Consider the following 18,634-nt stretch of genomic DNA (forward strand, 5'->3'; position numbering starts at 1 on the left):
CAGGGCTTCCTTTCCCAGTCTTAAACATAATTTAAATAATCAGAGAAAGTACTGATCTCAACAACAGGTTTTAATTATCTTTTTTCTTTCTGTACTCCATTTGTTTCATAAAAAGGAAAACAAAAGGGAAAAAATCTCTTTGGTTACTACGTGTTGCGGTTTTGTGATTTTTGTTGCTGGTATTCCACATCAGAACATCATGTAAAACAATGGGAATTAAAGAGTTAATGTTCTGGGATGGGAGAGGAAGGAGTCGATCTAGACTAGGGATGGAGCTCCTGGTTGGAGACAGTGGAGCTCTCTCGTGCACTTTCTCTCCGTTTTGCCAAGGAGAAAAGCACATGTACTTCCCTTGCAGTCTATCAGAGTAAGATCTCGTATTGTTTGATACTATTGTCTCTCCCTTTTTGTTTGATTTTGTTGGATTTAGTAAATTATCGTTCCTCATCAGATCGTTGCTGTTGGTTTTTTTTTTAGACCCATCTGCTACCTCCATACCCTTCTTCCTCTCCCCCTCTCCTGGAGTGCATGGTCCCGCTCGGGGCAGTTTTTTTCTTTCCCTGTCCATTTTTTTCCTTTATTGTTGTTGTTTGTTTGTTCTGTTTTGTTTTCTGTGTGTGTGTCCCTGTCCCAGACTCAGATATAGAGATAACTCCATGAAACTACTACAGCCCTCATACTTGCTATTAAGCATGGCCATTATTCTCCGGTCTCTGAGGACATGCTGTCACCGCCCTGCACTTAGTCAGCTGTGTAACTGAACATACAGATAACCACACTATGAATTCTTACTTTTTCGTTTGTTTGTTTGTTTATGTTGGAAAATATTGTATTACCTTCTATATTTGTTATCCAGCTGATTACTCTGTAGAAGGATGGAGATAAAAAGATAGAGAATTTTAAGATGATATTAGCTGAATCTGATAGATGAAAGGGAAATAAGTCAAAATTTTATTAAAATATATTTTGCATTCATAATCAACACACATTAAATAAAGAAGGACTGAAAACAATTTTCTGAGTCACATTTAACTATATATGGCCATCACATCCTTAAAAAATGAGAGGCATCTTATTTTCTAATGTAGACTGGGAGAGAAAAATGTAGATATTTTGCTGTTTTAAATCTTATTCAGCAACTTCATTTTAAATAAATTAGTTACTACATTGAAATAACTAAAAAGATTTGAAAAACCTTTCTCAAGTGGTAAAGCATTCTAAGATCTCAGACAAGTGAATTTTCTACACTTTGGCTTTCCATGTGGAGAAGACAGTTCATGGGATGGGATGGAAATTCACATAGCTTTGAAAATTTTGCACTCAGTCATCACTGGCATTGCATTCAATATAACAATGCAGTGCCACAGTGCACTTTAAACTGGAGTGGGTGGCAACATATCTGACTAAATGAACGGTTCCTGACCCATGATAATGACTGCAAGTGATCTAGGGAAGGTACAGAAAGCATCGACATCACATGGGCAGTCTGGCAGAATATACTGTATCTCTTTTCATGAGGTGTGATGTGAAATATTATAAGACTGGATGGCTAGGCACGGAGCTGTCCATTAGGGCTAGAACACAAGAAAATCTCTCTAAGGAAGGCATACAGAGTGTAGGAGGAGATTAAAGCATAGAAAAAAAAGACATCACCCCTACTAGAAGTCACAGCAGGCTCATGACGGAAAAGTTGCACAGGGAGTGTTTGAGGAAACCACTGAGTACAAGGAATAAAAACTTGGCAGAAACCAAATCAAAATCAGCATAGTTAGCTCCCCAGCCCTGAAGGTTCCCTTCTGCTCAGACCCAAAAGCCTCATCACAAAATGACAAGAGCTGTGTGATGTGAGTGACTGCTCAATTCTCCCACATGCCCCAGGGACCACTGCCAAAAGGGTTTTTTACAGAAATAAACTAAACCAGTGCATCCAGGTTTGGACTCCTTTGTCAGTCATTCCCTTTGCAGTCTGCCTGACCTTCAGCAAGGCTTTCCCACCACCTCACACAAAGCACACCTCTTCCACTTTTACACACATGCCAGCCCCTCAGCACCCCAATGGCACAGGTAAGGCACATACATAAGATGTGCCATCAGGGCCTACTTAAGAGGTTAATCAGGGTTCCCTGAAAGTGCATGTTTTGCCTGTGTTAGTTAAACCCAATAAACATCAAAGCAAACACTTCTATTCATACATTCATAGCTTAGGTGGCTTTAGTTCACACAGGCTCGATTTGCTCTCAGTGTGGATACAGTCAGCTACAGTCAGCTCAGCACCCTGACCAGGGATTGTCAGTTCTAGGTTTTACCACATTCACTCTAAACCTGGATGTTTTGAACCCTATTCTGGACCAGTTGTAGGGCCAAGCACCTGGAGGGTTTGTGCACAGCAACCATTGGGCTGTAAATTCACAGTTTAGCTGAGCAATTTGCTCTTGTAGACAAGTCATGGATTCAACTTAAAAGCTCAATCTGCTAAATCCCCCTTTTCAATTCTTACTCAGAGTTGCTGAGGTTCTGCTGTGGCCCATGACATACTGCACAGGTTCTGGCTCAGAGCTCTAAAACAATTAATCTGGGGAAATTAAATGGTGCTTTTGGCACACCTGTGGCTGGCTGCTCTCCAGGCCTGACAGGGGGCCTCTCCCACACAAGCACTCACAGGAGCAGCCTGCTGTGCCCAGGCTGGGCTCTTCAAAAAAGCTGTTCAGGGGGATGGCAATGTTACTCATGCAGTCAAATGGAACCACTGGTTTGGAGGAAAGAGAAAGTAAAGAAAGAAAAAGGAAAAAAGGGCTGCTCCTGAGAGGCTCTGCTTATAAGATTTACATTTTAAACAGGCAATAGCTAATATCAAGGGGGAACGGATACATTACCAACAAGTAATTTCCAAGCAGCTAATAACTGTTTCCCTACCCGCCAGATCCTAGGATGCATTTCAGGTTTGAACATAACATATACACTGTAAATAGCGGAAACATCTGGGGTTTATTATAACACCACTTTGCTAGCCTTGGGCATTGTACAACTCCCACAGGCTTGACTTGCCAAACATGATTACTGTACTCCGGCAACTTTCCTTGCTTCACAGCTGCTCTCCCTTCCCTCCCCTCCATCAGTACTCATTACCACTGTCATTACAGCTACCATCCTAGAGCAGCCAGTCAAAAACTCGGAAACATGCATGGGAACAGCACGACTATGCAGGCAGGGAAGAGACAGTGAGGATGACCAGTCAAGTAAATTTGCCTGCTGACCCCAGAGGAAGAAGAGATACACTATGTCATCTGCATGAGCAGCTTTCTGCTTCCACTCCCAAGGCTAGCATCCTTCCATCACACTCATCCTACTCCCATCACAGCTTTGACATGCCTTGGTTTCCCTCCTTTCCAAATTCCCAGTCTCCCACTGAGCCAAAAAGGACCCTTCCCTCCCCTCACTTTTCCTGCATCCTCATTTTCCAGCTGTGTCTTTCTTCCCAAGCTCTCTTCTCACTCCCTCTCTCCTTCTTGACTTGCTCTTTTTCCATGGCTTGACATCCACCTCCACAAATCCTCTACTGCCAGTTCCCCATACACACTTCTCTTATCACCTCTTCTCTCTTCTTGAACACATTCTAAAGGTACCTTCTCCCTGCAGTACCTCAGTGTAATGTCGCAGCGGAGCTGTGGGTTAGGGCTCTCTTTTCCCTTGGGGACTCAGTTGGGGCTGGAGACTCATCTCAGGCTTAGCAACAAGCAGTGGCATTCTAGAGCTGTTGGCACAATGCTGGACAGCAAAACTTTATCTGAACTAAATCAAAGTGTGAACCTGCATTCTTCAGTTAAACTACAGTGTGTGGACAGTGGAAATAAAATGATGCTAATTCTAGTTGGTTTAGAGCTAGATAAAGATAATACAAAAAATCCAAATGGTGACTGAATACACATTAGTGAATGCACTTTAAAAACTCATTTTGATGAGCTTTCCAGGTGTCCCTGCAGAATCAGGCTGCTCACCACACACTTGTCTTCCAAACATGCATGAGCAGTGCCATTACTGCCTCCAGCCAATCCTTCCTGCTGGACGCCTAAGCAAGGGGGCAAGAGAGCAGCGCTCAGTGCTGCTGTTAAGAAACACTGCACAAAGAAAACACAACCTGCGCTTCTGGCAGCTCCATCCACCTTAGAACCAGGAATAAACCCAGCCATCTCACAGCTATACCCAATTTAAAAGACACAGAAATGTAACATTCTTCATATAAACCTACTGTTACAAATAGCCTCCTTGAGAGGTAACATCCATTAAGGCAGTAGTTACATCCACTTGCAGAGTGGTATCTATATTAGTTCCACTGCTCTCTCGCCACCTACCACTGTGACTGAAGCCTCTTGAACGATGCTATATCCACCCTGGTACTGTACCATTGAGTTCCAGTGCTACTACCATATGGGGACAACATCTTGACTCCCTCCCTGTTCTGCAAGGTAAAGTAGAGGAGCAAATTTCTGAAAAACGGCATCTGAAATGTACTGCCTTTTTAAAGTTTCATGAGTCATTAAAGAGTTAAAAACCACAGTGTTAGGGATAATGGCATGTAGCTTTGTCCTTTATTTATTTATTTATTTTCCTATAAATTTGTGAAATTAAATCTACAGATCAATTCAAACATCATCAGGAATTATGCTATGGTAAAACAAATCTGCATTTAGAGAACAAATGGAATTGATTCTATTCTGGAGTACAAGGCCTTCTTAAGTGGGTATTTAAATATAAGCTCCAATCCCTCTCCGAAGAAGCACCTGGTAATTCACTTTTTGGATCAAATTGCATCTCCACAAAAACTTTATGACCTCATATGGTCTTTTCACCCCCACATTCCTCCCTAGAAACATTATGAACAGCATGCTCCAGGCAAGGGGGTTTGTTTGAAATGTAGATGGTTGGGCTGGGGAAAGCGACGCAGCAAGCACCAGAGCACTGAGAACATGAGAAATGGGTAGTTGCTGGAGGATGGAATCCATGAGCTGCTGATGTATTAATCCCTGGTCAAGTGTGTATCCTACATTCGTGCTTGAAAAATCCTCCACTCCCGATTTTTTCCCTTGTCAAGCAGGCCCACGTACTTATCCCTCACTCCATCATTAAGCATGTTCCAGCACTCATGTAAACAAATATCCTGATCAAATGCTGGGCTAGCCTGGCTCCCATCTGCAGTGGTGGCTGATAGTGGGTGTCAGGAAAAAGACATAAGAAAATAATAACAGAACAAATCAAGCAGTGACACAATTGACTGTGGCAAGGTCTTACAGGTCAAAGAGTTGCATAGAGGACATATTGCTGGATGTGTTCAGAAGTGTTTGTGGTGAGAGGCAAATGTGCAAGCTGCCTCTCTTCCCTCCTGGTTGGATCCTGGGGGAACCTGGCACAGATAAGTGGGTGTTTCACCAGAGCAGAGATTTCAGCCCTCAAGCAGTGCTACTGCAGCTAACAGAAGGCCAGGCTATTTCAGACCATGGCTTTTCCCATGAAACTGAGAGCAAGAAACATAGTGGAACACATTGTGACTCAGGATGATCCTGCTTCTGCCTGGTATTTTTTCATGTGTAAAGGGAGTCGTTAAACAACTACAGATTTAAAAAATATACATCAAAAGGAACTCACTATTCTCAACATTTCAGCAGTTCCCTGCTGTAAGCATGGTGGGGAAATCTCTGCTTTTCCATGAAGAGCTTGACTCCTAACACTATCAAAAGAATATGCAGTTGTTCCTCCCAGAAACAATAATACAGAAGTATGAGTATGCACTGCTTTCTCACAGCAGCTATCAATTCTGTTATTTAAAGGCAGCAGTGCTTTCCAGCTCTGTGCCATCCAGCTGTTGACACGTTTCACAGGACCTCTTCCTGAGGGGGGCTGGTCCAGGAGCTCCAGAGTTTTTATGGAACAAGTTAAAAATGGCTTAGAAGACTTTTCTTTCAATGACACCTCACCATTGGAGGAATTATCTGATGTAATATAACCCTAGAAGTCCTCAAACTTTCTAAAATTTAAATCCTCTCTTGCTGCAGTCATGAGGGATAGTGCATGTATGTGTGTCTGAACAAATCTGCTTATATGTTTGCACTAGTCTTGGTCTAGAGTAACTCTAGAAAGAAAAAAAACCTTTTGTCTTTTCTTTGCTAACATCAAGTAGATGAGAGTAAAGTGGTGAAAAGATAGCAATTCCTTGAAGTAAACAGGATAAGATGGAAAAGATGCAGAAACACCCAGAAATGTACAAGCACCCAACGTCACAGGCTAGATGTGTTAAACATTAACCCTAGAAGAAAATTTCCAATATTTAATTCAATTGTCTTTCTCTCCTTAATCTCTAGGCCAGCAGACATGACGTGGTGCATCATTACAGTTTCTTCCAAATACTGTTTCTGTAGAACAGAAGTCCATCTGTTATTCTCAGTTCACATAATTTGCAGTGCCATTGGTTGCATTTCCACTGGGCTCCTTCAGGATTTGCTGAAGGACACCTGGGAGGTTCAAAATCCATAGGTACCACGCATGATGAGAGAAGAGGAAATCTAACTGTAACAACGCTATCCTCTGCTTTCCCACAGTCCTAGCTACCTCCACTTATCTGAGTTCTCAGACAAGTTCTCAAGTTGAGTTCTGAAAAGAGTCTCCCTGTTCTTCAAGGTGTTTCATGCATTCCTGGCAGGTCTACTGGCTTGCAAGTAAGCTGGACCTAACTGTGCACAGGACAAGCAGACGTACAGACACAGTCACCATACAACTACCTATAATAAGCAGGGTTTTGAACCACTGTTTTATGGGCTGTGTTCCCCTTTCAATTGCACAGGTGATTTTTCTGTAGTTGTCATCTAGTCTTCACCATCCCTGTGGCTTTTCTCTGCCAGTTGCTGAAAACTTTTCTCCTCCAGAGGTCTGACTAAAACTCAGTGGCAAGTTTTATTCCAACCTGTCCCATACATACAGGTTTCTGGGATGCATTTAAGGACAGCTGTCTGCACTGAAGCAAGCTGGCATCACAGTCCATTCTTTACCACTTAGGCACACAATAAAAGGGGCCCTCCAAAGCACGTATGTTTTTTATTGCTCAGAAACAGTTGGTAACTCTGACAGTGGGCTTTCTTGTGATCCTGTGTCTATTGTCTCTGGAGAGCACAAAGTGACTGAATGTCCTGGGACCATGGGCAGGAGAGCAACACTTCAACTCAAATGATGCTATAAATCACTGGGCTTCTTCATCTGACTGTGGAGATGGCAGAGCACGAGCAGCCACACTGCCAAAGCACTGAGCAGCTTTCTGTGATGGAGAGTCTATCATACATGTACTTCACATCTCCAGGTCTAAAAAACGCTTTGATCAGGAACTCAAAGGTCAAACATTGTGTGACAGAAGAAACTCATTAATTTTATTCAAGCATCAGAATAGTTTGCAAAAAGAAGTAATTTCATAGATCTTCCTGCAATCCCATCTAACTGACATGCTGACATACTGTTGCCCTTTTGCCAGCTAGATGGCATTACTTCCAGGCAAGCTCACTATGGCAGTCACTACTCAGCACAACAGGTTGTAGAAGCATCAACAAATTTTTTGGGAAACGAAGGGGAAACAGACAATGAAGAATCAATCTGCAGGTGCTGAAGATGAGAAGAGCTATTAAGACTTGGCAGATTACTTCAGCTTCAATGACGCAAGCAAAGTTGAGTTGAAGGAAAGACACTAATGTCTAGGCTGAACCATGTGAAGCATTTACAATTCACCCTGGGACTCAGCCATCCTCTGCTGTCTTCAGTGCCCTGGAATCTCACTTGATCACTTTCTGTCAAGATAAGCCAATGTCACTGGCAGCTGTGCAATCATTTCCATATCATTAAAAAAAATGCTTAGATTAAGATAATGCCCTCTCAACATCTTTCAGAAATAATATTCCTTCCCTTCATCTTTCTTGTGGTCACTGAACAAGATGACATCCCCTTTGAACCAAGCTTTGCCTTCATTCTGCTGTTAGGCACAGCTTCAGCTGCAGCCTAGGAACTTGACACACTGTGCCTGGAGACTAAAGGTAATCTGGTTATTATCACTGGCTTCTGCCACTCGTGTGTGATATGGAGAAGGGATGGGGCAGTGAGCAGGCAGAGGACACCAGCAGTTCAGAGTGTTAAGTTTCAACTTTATGGAAGGCATCCTTACCTACAGAGGGGAGAAACAATAAAGGAAAAGGAAAGAGGAGTGGTCCAGAGTTAAAAAAACATACTTACCTGTCTTAAGTAGCCCATAAGAATTTATTAAGAAAAAAAAATAATCATTTTTCCCAGCTGATTTATTGGAATAGTTTTCCAATTTCTGACCTTGACAACTTTTCATACAGCCAAGAAAAACTGTGCTAAGCTTCAGTTTCTCTTCTGCTGACAATCAGTTTCTTTCCTCCACATTTTCTCCGGCCATCTAGTATTTGAACCTAACCTTTTGTACATTTGCAGCACTCTCTCAAGTGCCATGCACAATGCTCAAGAGAAAAAACAAAACGTACCAACAACAACAAAAAGATGAGGCCAGGATTACTGGAAACTACAAGGCTAATTAAGCCTGCCAATAATTTGTTGAAGCAGAGACCTGAAAACTTCACCCATCTATTCTGCATTCATTCCAGAGATTTTGGTTGAGGTATAGCACATAAAAGATACCATTCCTTGCCTCAGATTATGTGAGTGACAGAATGTTTACCACATACCCAGGCAAGTACTTCCAATGTAGAAATGCCTTCTCATTGTTTTGTATTTTCCAGTGCCTTTTATCTGGCCTCACCAGTGTTCTTGCAGCTTCATTCATTGTCTGGAGCTCCCACAGTTTTTAGAATGTAATTTACACCTCTGCATTTCCAGTCCACTGTTTCAAAGAACGGGTCCAACCAGAAACTTAAGTGTTTTCATGTTAGTTACGTTCTTCAAAAGTAACATCGTTTGAGATAAAAATGACACTGCTGGTATGGTTCACTGGGTGAGACAGAGGGTGCAACAAATGCAGAAGTGCAGCAGAGGGTAAAAAAAAAAACAAAAAAACCCAAACAAACAACAACAACAACTACAAAAACAAGAAAGGAGCCACTGGCAACCCTAGGACACCAATTTTTACAGGTCGTTTTTTTCCCACTGAAATGTGGTTCCATGTGGCCAGTGCCACTGCAATAGACAGTGCCATCCAGAAACTGGGAAAATAATCTTTCCATGTGACAAAAAAACAGAATGTGAGACAGGCTCATGTTTTCTGCATGTTGCTTTCTTATCTCTAGAATGTCCATGTGTCAGGAAACAGGGTGGTTTGTGGAAAGAGGTTAGAGTCAGAATTGGGAGACTTGGTTTCTGTTCTGGGACCAGACTGATGTGGTGTGGCTTTGGGCATGCAGGTTTCTGGGCAAAGGGAGCTTGCTCTCAACAGAAGTGCTTTCAGTGAGAAGAATCTGAAGGATGCAGACTTCATTTAAACCTCAAAACACTACAATGACACAAACAATATCAGTTTAACTTTGCACAATTCAAGGATACATGAAAAGAGGTACTCAAAGAATAATTGTTTCTATTTCACTTACTGGGGTCCATTCCAATTACAATGCAGTAACTCAGAGCAGCTTTCAGTACTGTTTCATATACAAGTGCAATACACTGACAGAATAAGTCCTTTTTTTCTCCTTTTGGAGTCTAGTGGATGTCTCCAAAGGAAAACTAAAGACTCTGTCACTGTTGAAGACAAAAATCCTGATAAAACTCACACATCCTCACACATGCACAAACACATGTAATCTCTCAACACTGGATTCAAAATCTAACTCCTCCAGCAGTAGCTGCAGTGGGAACAACCTCTAGCAATCACCTGTGCAAATGGACATTGCCTGGACTCTGTTTAGTCATCTCAAGTATGCATTCATGCTCCTGTAACTATCTTCAAAGGGATTAACCATTAGCCATTAGACATGGCATGTGGTTGACTCAGGGGGGAAATGAAAGCTGTTAATGCAGGAGAAAGCTGGTGAGCAAGGCTCAGCATAAGTCCAAGTGCTGAATGCCAAATCCCAACTGCTTGACCTGGATTTCCCCTGCTTGCAAAGGTGGAGTATCAACTCATAAAACCTGAGAAACAGATGCACAGAGAGAATGAGGAAAGATTCCCAGATAAATTGTCAGAACTAGATTAATATCACTCTCTCTTAATCCCAGGCCTGTGAAGCTGATGGACTTTTTATCAGAACTAGGAGGAGTCAAGCGGTTTACAGTGAACAAACTCAGCCAGTTTCTCCGCAGATCTAATGCTCTCAAAGAAATGACACAGGTAGAAATGCAAATATAGACGGAAACAGGGTTCTATGTACTACTAAACTTCCAGCAGTTACTCCTGCTGTGATTTGTGTTAAATCTGTTAAATCTCTCAGTTCGTTGTGGCCTTAACTTTCCTTTTATGTTTTTTTTTCCATTAACAGAAGTTGAGCAGACAGGAAGGACAAGAAGAAGGAATTGTGGAAGGCTGGGTGGAAAGGAGGGAGAGATGAATGGAAAAGGAGGGAGGGAGAAGGCGAAAGAAGGAAGCAAGGATAGAGAAAAGAAAGAAGGAAGAAGGAAAACAGCACAACAAAGAACTAGAAGAGACTTGCAGAGGAAAAATGGGTGGAGAGGAGGAAGAGAGTAAAGAATAGGAGAAAGAAGAAAAGGGAGGAAAGGAGGAGTGAAAGGAAGAAGAAATTTGCTCCTCAAGTTGCCACCTTCTCATCGCTCTCCTTTACAGTTAAAAGCACTCACAGCCAGAGTACCGCCTTCCCCTACAAGCGCGGCTCCCGCACGGCGCTGCCAGGCACCCCTCGCTCCCTGAACGGAGCAGCGCGCTCCCGCCGCACCCTCTCGCGGCTACCGCCGTCAGCGTCACCTCAGCCGGCGCCCCGCTGCAGCCACCCGTCCACTGCTCCGGGACGCAGCGGGCTCCCTTTCCTCCCCTTCGCTATGATTTTGGTCATCGTTATTATTTTTCAAGCAGCACTGACACAGACGAGCATCACTCAAAGGCAACCTCAAAAAGCAACGAGATGTGTTTCCTCTCAAGGGCTGTAACAAGATCTCCACCTCCCGCCGCCACCCACCGTACTTGAGGGAGCAACCGAGGTCAACCGAGAGACTTCAAGCGCATTGAGGCAGTCCCTTTGTACAGCCAGAATGACTCATGCAAAATATTGACACTTGGTTTGTTTTCTTGTATCATAACGGAACATGATAAACTATCAGTACCGTTAAAGGCACATTCACTCTTGTTACTTTTGGACAGATAACAAAACACTGATTTGGTAAGAATTCATAGCATTTCCAGAGCTTCTGACATTCTGCAGGATGATTGTTCTTCACTGTTATGCTCTTACTTGTTGGTACCTGCCTCAAAGGACTATCAGATGCTTCAGGACAGATTCCAACGAGGAGAGTCAGGGGAGGGAGATGGCTGCAAGAAAATTTTCCACAGTTTGGCACTTGACTTTCCTTCCTTTCAGAGTCACAAATTGCCACTGAAGTGCCTGAAGTTGAAACTCCTGACCAAGGATGCTCAGCAGCTCCTCTGTGAATTCTGTGGCTAGGACTTAATGAGCCTAGCACAATAAATGCTTCCTTGAAAAAAGACAACACTGATTCTGGTGCTATGGGAAAGATGAAAAGTGATCCGCTCCAAACAGTGCTGAAAAATTCTTCTAAAAAATTGTGTTGGACATTTATTTTTTTATTATTATTATTCTTAATGAGAACTGCCTCAACCCATTTCTGTTTCTGCAAAGAGTTCAGTCTCAGCTTTGCTAGGGACTGATGTTTTAAAATCCCTGCATTTTCTTGGCATAAAATTCAGCAGATCTTGGCATTTCTATGTCCAAGACAAAAATTTTGTTCAGCCTTACCCAACCATCAATATTTGCACAAAGTTCAGAAGGGTTTCTGCATGTATTCGACACAGGGAATATCCTTCTATGCACAGGCAGCATTTATTGGACAAAGGTACTGGTATGTCCTCACAATTTTATTTGCATTCCCATGGCTACAGTCAAGTAGTACTTGTAGTGTTACGTGAAAAAAAGGTTGAATGGTGACTAATCTCATTTATTCACAGAACATGAACACACTCACATGCTTTTTAAAGGATTAATTCTCAAAATTACTCTGAAGATTGTGTGGAATGTTTGGAGCATTCAGGCACTGCACACAGGTAGAGAGGCTTTCCTCTCAGAAAAATAAGCATAAATACTTTGGCTTGGAAACACCAGGAGAAGTTGCCACACCTTTCAAACAGTGTTTTTCATCTAGAATTGGACAGCTTTTACCAGAAACTTCAGCTGTCATGCCACCTCCAAGGCTCTTGTCTTCAGCTCCTGCTAAAACCTTGACCTACTTCTTGACCTGCCTCTTTATGAATACTGAATATCAATTTAAATTTAGCAACTCTTGGACTAAACTCTGAGCCCTCCCAGTCCAGCCTGGTCCTCAGTCTGACAAATGCCATTTCTTCCTCCACCAACTAAGCCTGCAAACATGATGAAGTCAAAGGTGATTCTCAGTCACACTAATCTCACCTGAACATGCTGTTTATTCTGTTGTGCAGTTGCAAAGCTCTAGCATTTTGTCCAACACTAAATTAAATTTCTCAATGAGGAAGCACTCATTTTCAATGTCAGTTACCCTGATCTCCTTCCACTGGGCTCTGCAAACACAGATGTGTTCAGAACCATATTTCTGAGGTCCCCTCACTGAAACGATGACTGGAACTCATCTTTGCTGCTCATCCTTCTCCACACCTGATTTGTCTTTCTCCACCAGCTGTTTACAGACCCTGCTACTCCTGCAACAATGGGTGGCTGGCACAATCCACAGTCTGCTCAATCTTTACAGCCATCAGGGTGTTTTTCTCTGTAATAGCTTATGGCCTTCATTCTCTGTCCACTCAAGCCCTGTAGGCTCTTCAAAATGCTTGACAAGGAAGCTGGACAGCTATGTGCTGGTGCAAAACCTGCTTTACCAATATACAAGTCTTCCACAGAGGGATTTTCCCCAGGCTGATACTTTATCTGATTTTCCCCCGGCTACTTTTACTATCTTATACTTTACTGTCACTATTTTATGGGGTCCAACCCTGAGGTTAGCCTGGCAGGATGTTCAAGATCTGACATGGTTGGATATTAGGAGATTTTCGTCTCAGAAAGAACAGTGAGGCACTGGCACAGGCTGCAGAAGGGAGGTGCTTGAGTCACTGTCCCTGGAGGTGTTCAAGAATCATATGGATGTGGCACTGAGGGACGTGGTTGGCGGGCATGGTGGGATAGGCTGGTTGTTGGACAAGATGATCCCAGAGGTCTTCTCCAACATTAATGATTCTATGATGGGCCCAGTCCCAGCCTCCTCATGAGTACTGTAACAGCACTGAGCCAGGAGCAGTGCCTAGGTGAGGGCAGGTCTGGAGACAGTACCTCAGAACTTCAGTTTCCCTGCGTGGGGGATTCTCTGCCCTGGCATTTTGAATACACTGACAGTACCCTGAGAAGCCACTATGGCAGATTAGTTGAGCCTGTCTGCACACTCAGTTGACACAGCACATCAATGAAATAATTTGGAAAAAAGCTGTAAGCTTCTGTCAGTTCTTAATATTCTCTCACCAGTTTTCCACTCCCTGTATTTATCATGGACTGGACTGCCCTGCAGAAGGAAGATATGATCACTTTGGACATCATGCATGCAATCAATTTGTTCAAGACCATTTGAAGTGAGGGGGAAAATGTTCTTTTACATAATTGGAAAGACTAAGAAAGCATAACAACATGGTCCTCCCCAAGTTTTTGTTATCAAGCCCAGATTCCATGTGGGCAATGGTAAATACGAGGATGAATTTTTTTCTGTGTTGCCACTGTGTAGTCAAGCAGTGCAGGCCAAACCTGCTTTTTTTTTTTTTTTTTTTTGGTTAATGCTCTAATTAAGCATCTTCTCTAATAGCAATTCTGGAGCTCCCTGATTATTTGTGAGGGAGTATAGCAAAGAAACATATTTCATACATCTATTTTTTAAATAATAAAGCATATTCTAAAACCCGTCTCTATTTTCCAGTACAACAATGCTTCTTGACAAGATGCTGAAGTGAAACATGAAATAAATTAGGCCTATTGAAGTTACAATCAGGAAAACAGCTGTAAAAAAAAAAATCAAGATCTGTTAAGGACTTCTGTGCTAGTGGACAGATCTTAAAACTTGGTCATAAGGTACTGTTTTTTTATGCTGAAGGAAGCCCATGAGTGGAGGAGGTAAACTACTGATGGAACAGAATGCAGAACAGAACAATTCCTGATATACTTCTATTTAAGAAAGCAAGTCGCTAAAAAATAAAACTGTTTTATTACCTCTTCACACTCACTGATCATCAGGTACCTAATTTCTCACTGCAAAACAGTATTAGTGTAAAGGAGAAACTGTGGTTCTACCAAAGTCAGGATGTCCTTGTATTATTCCCAGTATAAAGTGTTAGTAAATGTGCACAGCCCAGTTTTATTTTGAGCTTGATCACAGAGAAAAGAAGCCAACTGCTTGAATTGCAGAACTTCTCCCCTACTACATTTTGCTTCCTCAAAACAGAAAATATCCTCAAATAAGAGGGTAGATATTATTTATAAATGCAACAACATCAGCATGGCATTATTTCATTGTGAGTCAAGTGTACAGATATGTCTTATGCTGTATTTCACTCTCCTCAATTAGATATTGTATCTGCAATTACTGCACATAGATTAGCTATGCACACAAATTACCGTACACACTCATCTCAGAAGGAGTGTGATTTTAATTACATAAGGTAAAAGAATGCTTAGTTCTTGCCCACACAGGAAACTTTTGACTAGTAATGTCAGGTATGGATGAAGGCAGTACTCTTTCATACCAGCAAACAATCTGGCACTTTGAAAAAATGAGTCAAACACTTGCCAGAAAATTGGACTCTTTCTGCTTAAAACACTATCTTATTTTGGCTTGTCAGGGTGAAAGCTCTCTGGACTTTCAGCAAAGCCTGTGAACCCATGCTATGCCTAGGTTTCACTCTCTCGGTGAACCTGACTACACTTGCCATCATCCAGCATTTCATATAAAACACTTTCCATAGCAGACATGCTCAGACCACTGCACTTTGCAAATATCCAAAGACCAGGTGATAAATCCCAATGCATCCTCCATATTCTTATTACTCTGACTTCCCTATGAGGTCCCAAAAACTCTGTCTAGTTCAGAGTCAGGCTGGCTGGTTTGCCCAGTAATAGCCCCTCTGGTTCTGGCTCTTTCTCTTGCTCCCCATTGGCTGGCATGAGAGCCCAACCCAAGGCATCTGCATCTCCTGCCCCAGCCACCAGAGACTTTTCATGTCTTTCATGCATGCAGCACCCCTGCTCTGTTGGAAACAGCAAGCTGCCCATAGTGAGCTTTTCTACAAAAATGGGATGGGACATGGTAGGACCCTGAGGTGAACACAGTCAGAAGTTTACCTCCTTTACATTCCCTTGACAGAAACTTCCTGTCATAAATCCTCCAGATTGTTACTGTCTGCGTGTTTTCTATGTCAACTACAAAAACAGAACCCCCCTCTAACACCCCAAACAACCCAGCTGTCACTGATAAGTTTGACAGAGGTTTTAATACTGCAAGAGACAATCCTAACATGGTGAGAGAAAGACAGCAAGAAGGTCAAATGAAGAGTCTGTTCCCAGCTTGGTATAATAAGGCAAAACTCCCCTACTCTACCTCCAATTTTTCATTTATAACACTGCTGAGCAGAAGCTGGGTGAAAAGGGTGGGGTATGGATGGGGTGGATGTCTGTCTCTAAAGAGGTACAGAGGAAAGGATGTACAGGGCAGAGAAAGTTTGTAAAGATTATTAACCCAAAGGGATATCTGATGCAGCTGAATCACACACATCCTCCCTGAGGACTGATGATTAAAGTCTAGAGCTGCATCATGTTGTCCATGATGCACTAAGCAGAATAAACTCAGGTATATTTAAAGAAATTGCCCCCTTGGGGATTTCTGTTTCTCTACTTAGTGGAATAAAAAAGCAAATAAACAGCCAAATCAGGCAACTGACTCTGCTCTTTTAAAATAATTTCCTACCAGTAACAAAGATTTCAAATAAACAGTCTAACCAATAACTCAAGGTACAAATTGCTGATGCAAAAACTCTCTCTGTCTGCATATACCTCTAAAGCTTTCTGATAAAGTAGGTAGCACAGCACAAGCACTTTAGGAAAAGTATCATGTACTTGCATAGCGCTTGGGAGTCTTCATCTTGATCAAGGTGTTTGGCCAACAGAAATACATAACTACAATGAGTGAGGCAGCTTGCATGGCTGCAACCCTGCCTTTGGGTAGGTGCACAGAGTTGCAAGCCTGTGGACATCCACAGTGAGGTTCTTAATGGCATGAACCCTTGCATGTAATACAGAAGAGGCATAAGACAAACACGTGCTGCTAAACAAGCAAAAGGTTCTCTCTGATCATCCTTGTGTAAATAGCTGCAAGCTTAAACAAAATACCCGGCATGAAAGTTTGCCATCTGTTCAACTCAGCTAAGTGATTCCATAGTAAGGAAGGAGAGAAAAAGCGTTTTGTAATGGAAGATATGCACTAACATCGGCGCATAAAGGAAAAAGGAAAAAAAGAAAAAGAAAAAAGAAAAAAGGAGCAACAGCTTGCTGAGAGCCGCTAAGGGTTTTGGAGTCGTCGGGAAGCAGAGCTACAGACCGGCCCCGCTCGGGCCATTGAGCCGCTTCAGCCAGCCACGCCGCTCTGCGAGCAGCCCCCGCCAGGCCGGGCCGGGAGCCGGGGCAACAGTGCCCGCTGCGAGTAGCCCAGCAGCAGCGGGAAGAGCGCGGTGGGTCCGCTCAGGCGGCCCCCGCACCTGCCGAGAGCTTACCTGTGGAGGAGCCGGGCGCCTCGCCCTCCTTCGTGGGAGAGGGCTTCTTGTCGGGCCCTTTGCCTTTCTTTCCCTTCCTGCCTTTGCCATCTCTCTTCTTCTCGGCCATCCCGGCTCCGGGCGGCCCCACGCTCTCCGCGGTCGCCGCCGCCGTCCCCGCGGCCGCCCCCTCCGCCGACGCCGTCGACTCCCAGAGCGCCCGCGGCTCCAGCATCGCTCTTGCCCGCTGCCACTGCCTGGGACTTAGAGCAAAGAGGTCCTTGGAAGTTTTTGGAAACTTCTCTCCGGGCCTTTTTTTTTTCTTCTCTTTACTCCCCTCAACCCCCCTACTCCCCCCTTCCCCGCTCCTCCTCCACACACACCCTTTTTTTTTTTTTTTCCTTTCCCCTTTCTTTCTTTCTTTCCTAATGATAACAGTAATAATGATAATAAAAACTCCAGCCTACATACACACACACTCTCGGCACACGCCGCTCTAATGCCCGCCCCGGGCACCGCACGCTTGCTCTCGGGAGGAGCCTGAACAGCTCCAGGATGTGGGGCGGCCCTGGTCCCGGGAAGGGCGCAGACACGGCTGTCCCGGCGGGGCAGGGTAGGGCAGGACGGGGCGGGGGTCGGGGGCGGGTGCTGCAGCCCGGGACCGCCCCACCGGCCGGCAGAGCCCCACGCTCTTGGCGAAGGCGGGCGGCTTAGCCGGCAGACGACCTGCGGCAGGTTCACGGGAGATGTGGGGGCCTCGCTGGGGGGAGCGGGTAGGGTGGAGCGAAAGGCGAGTGCAGCTGCAGTTAAGTCTTCAGGGTGCTTGCGTGCTCCCATTACGCACCTGCTTAAGCTGTAGCTTCCTGCGGGGTTTAGCGGCGATACCACCCCCCGGCTGCTGCGGATGCTCGGGGGAAAGGGGATTTACAAGGTTGGAGTGCAGTGCTGCGCCTGGTGCTTAAAGCGGGGATCCTGCTACGGGAAGGTCCCGCAGTGGCGGACGCTGGCAGTGCAGATCCGTTCCCACCCGTGCGTCGTGCCAGTGGCCTAAGTCCCACACCGCCGGGAGGTGGGAGAGAGTGGGTCAGGTAAAACTGCCTCCTGTATGAGAGAGCTCTGAAGTACGGACGGCAGTGGAAATAACAGCGGTCTGAACTTTACTGCCGTCTCTTAAACGTGTCTAAGAATCTTCGTGTAGTTGCTTGGCTAATCTGAGACACGCTCCCTGCTGGTGGTGCGGGTAATTGGACCATTAGACAGAAAAAGTGATACTCTGAGAAGTTACAGAAGGCATCCGTACAAACTACTTGAAACCCCACAATCGAAGATTTTTGACACAGGCTTGGAAAGGTCATGCAGTGTGGAAAAACAGATAGGATCAGAGCCTAAATCGAGGATTGCTACTTAGCAGTTCTTAGCGACTGACTCTTGAGGAGACTGTTATACATGTCCTTCATGCTGCAGAAGGATTTACAGCAGCCACCGTGTACGAAAGGTGCTATAGAGCTGTTTTTCAGTGTTATTTGATCGAAAACTCTGAAAAAAAACCTTTCTGAGTCAGACTCCAACAACCCTCCAAAACCAGCACATGCTCAGTTCTCATCTGTTCTGACTGAAAGTTTTAGGGTTCAGGTTTTCCAGATATTCCCCTGGGGCAAGAAGCTTTGGAAGGAAGGAGGGTGTGGTTAACCTCTGATACTGGGA

At 44.1% G+C, this 18,634-nt stretch overlaps 1 protein-coding gene across 4 annotated transcripts in view; it reads right to left on the minus strand.

Moving 5' to 3' along the window:
- NRG1 (neuregulin 1) overlaps positions 1-17,257 on the minus strand; it is a 181,511-nt gene extending 164,254 nt beyond the window's left edge. For all 4 annotated transcript variants that reach the window (XM_065740719.1, XM_065740715.1, XM_065740714.1 and 1 more), the window contains exon 1: positions 16,952-17,257. In XM_065740719.1, the coding sequence (XP_065596791.1) occupies positions 16,952-17,165 (214 nt within the window). In that variant the 5' untranslated portion in view covers positions 17,166-17,257. The remainder of the gene's footprint in view (positions 1-16,951) is intronic.
- Positions 17,258-18,634: the final 1,377 nt, after the last annotated feature.

The sequence above is a fragment of the Cyrtonyx montezumae genome, unplaced genomic scaffold (assembly GCF_038088225.1).
Source record: "Cyrtonyx montezumae isolate F1298 unplaced genomic scaffold, pur_monq_1.0 scaffold_29, whole genome shotgun sequence".
NCBI classification, from domain to species: domain Eukaryota; kingdom Metazoa; phylum Chordata; class Aves; order Galliformes; family Odontophoridae; genus Cyrtonyx; species Cyrtonyx montezumae.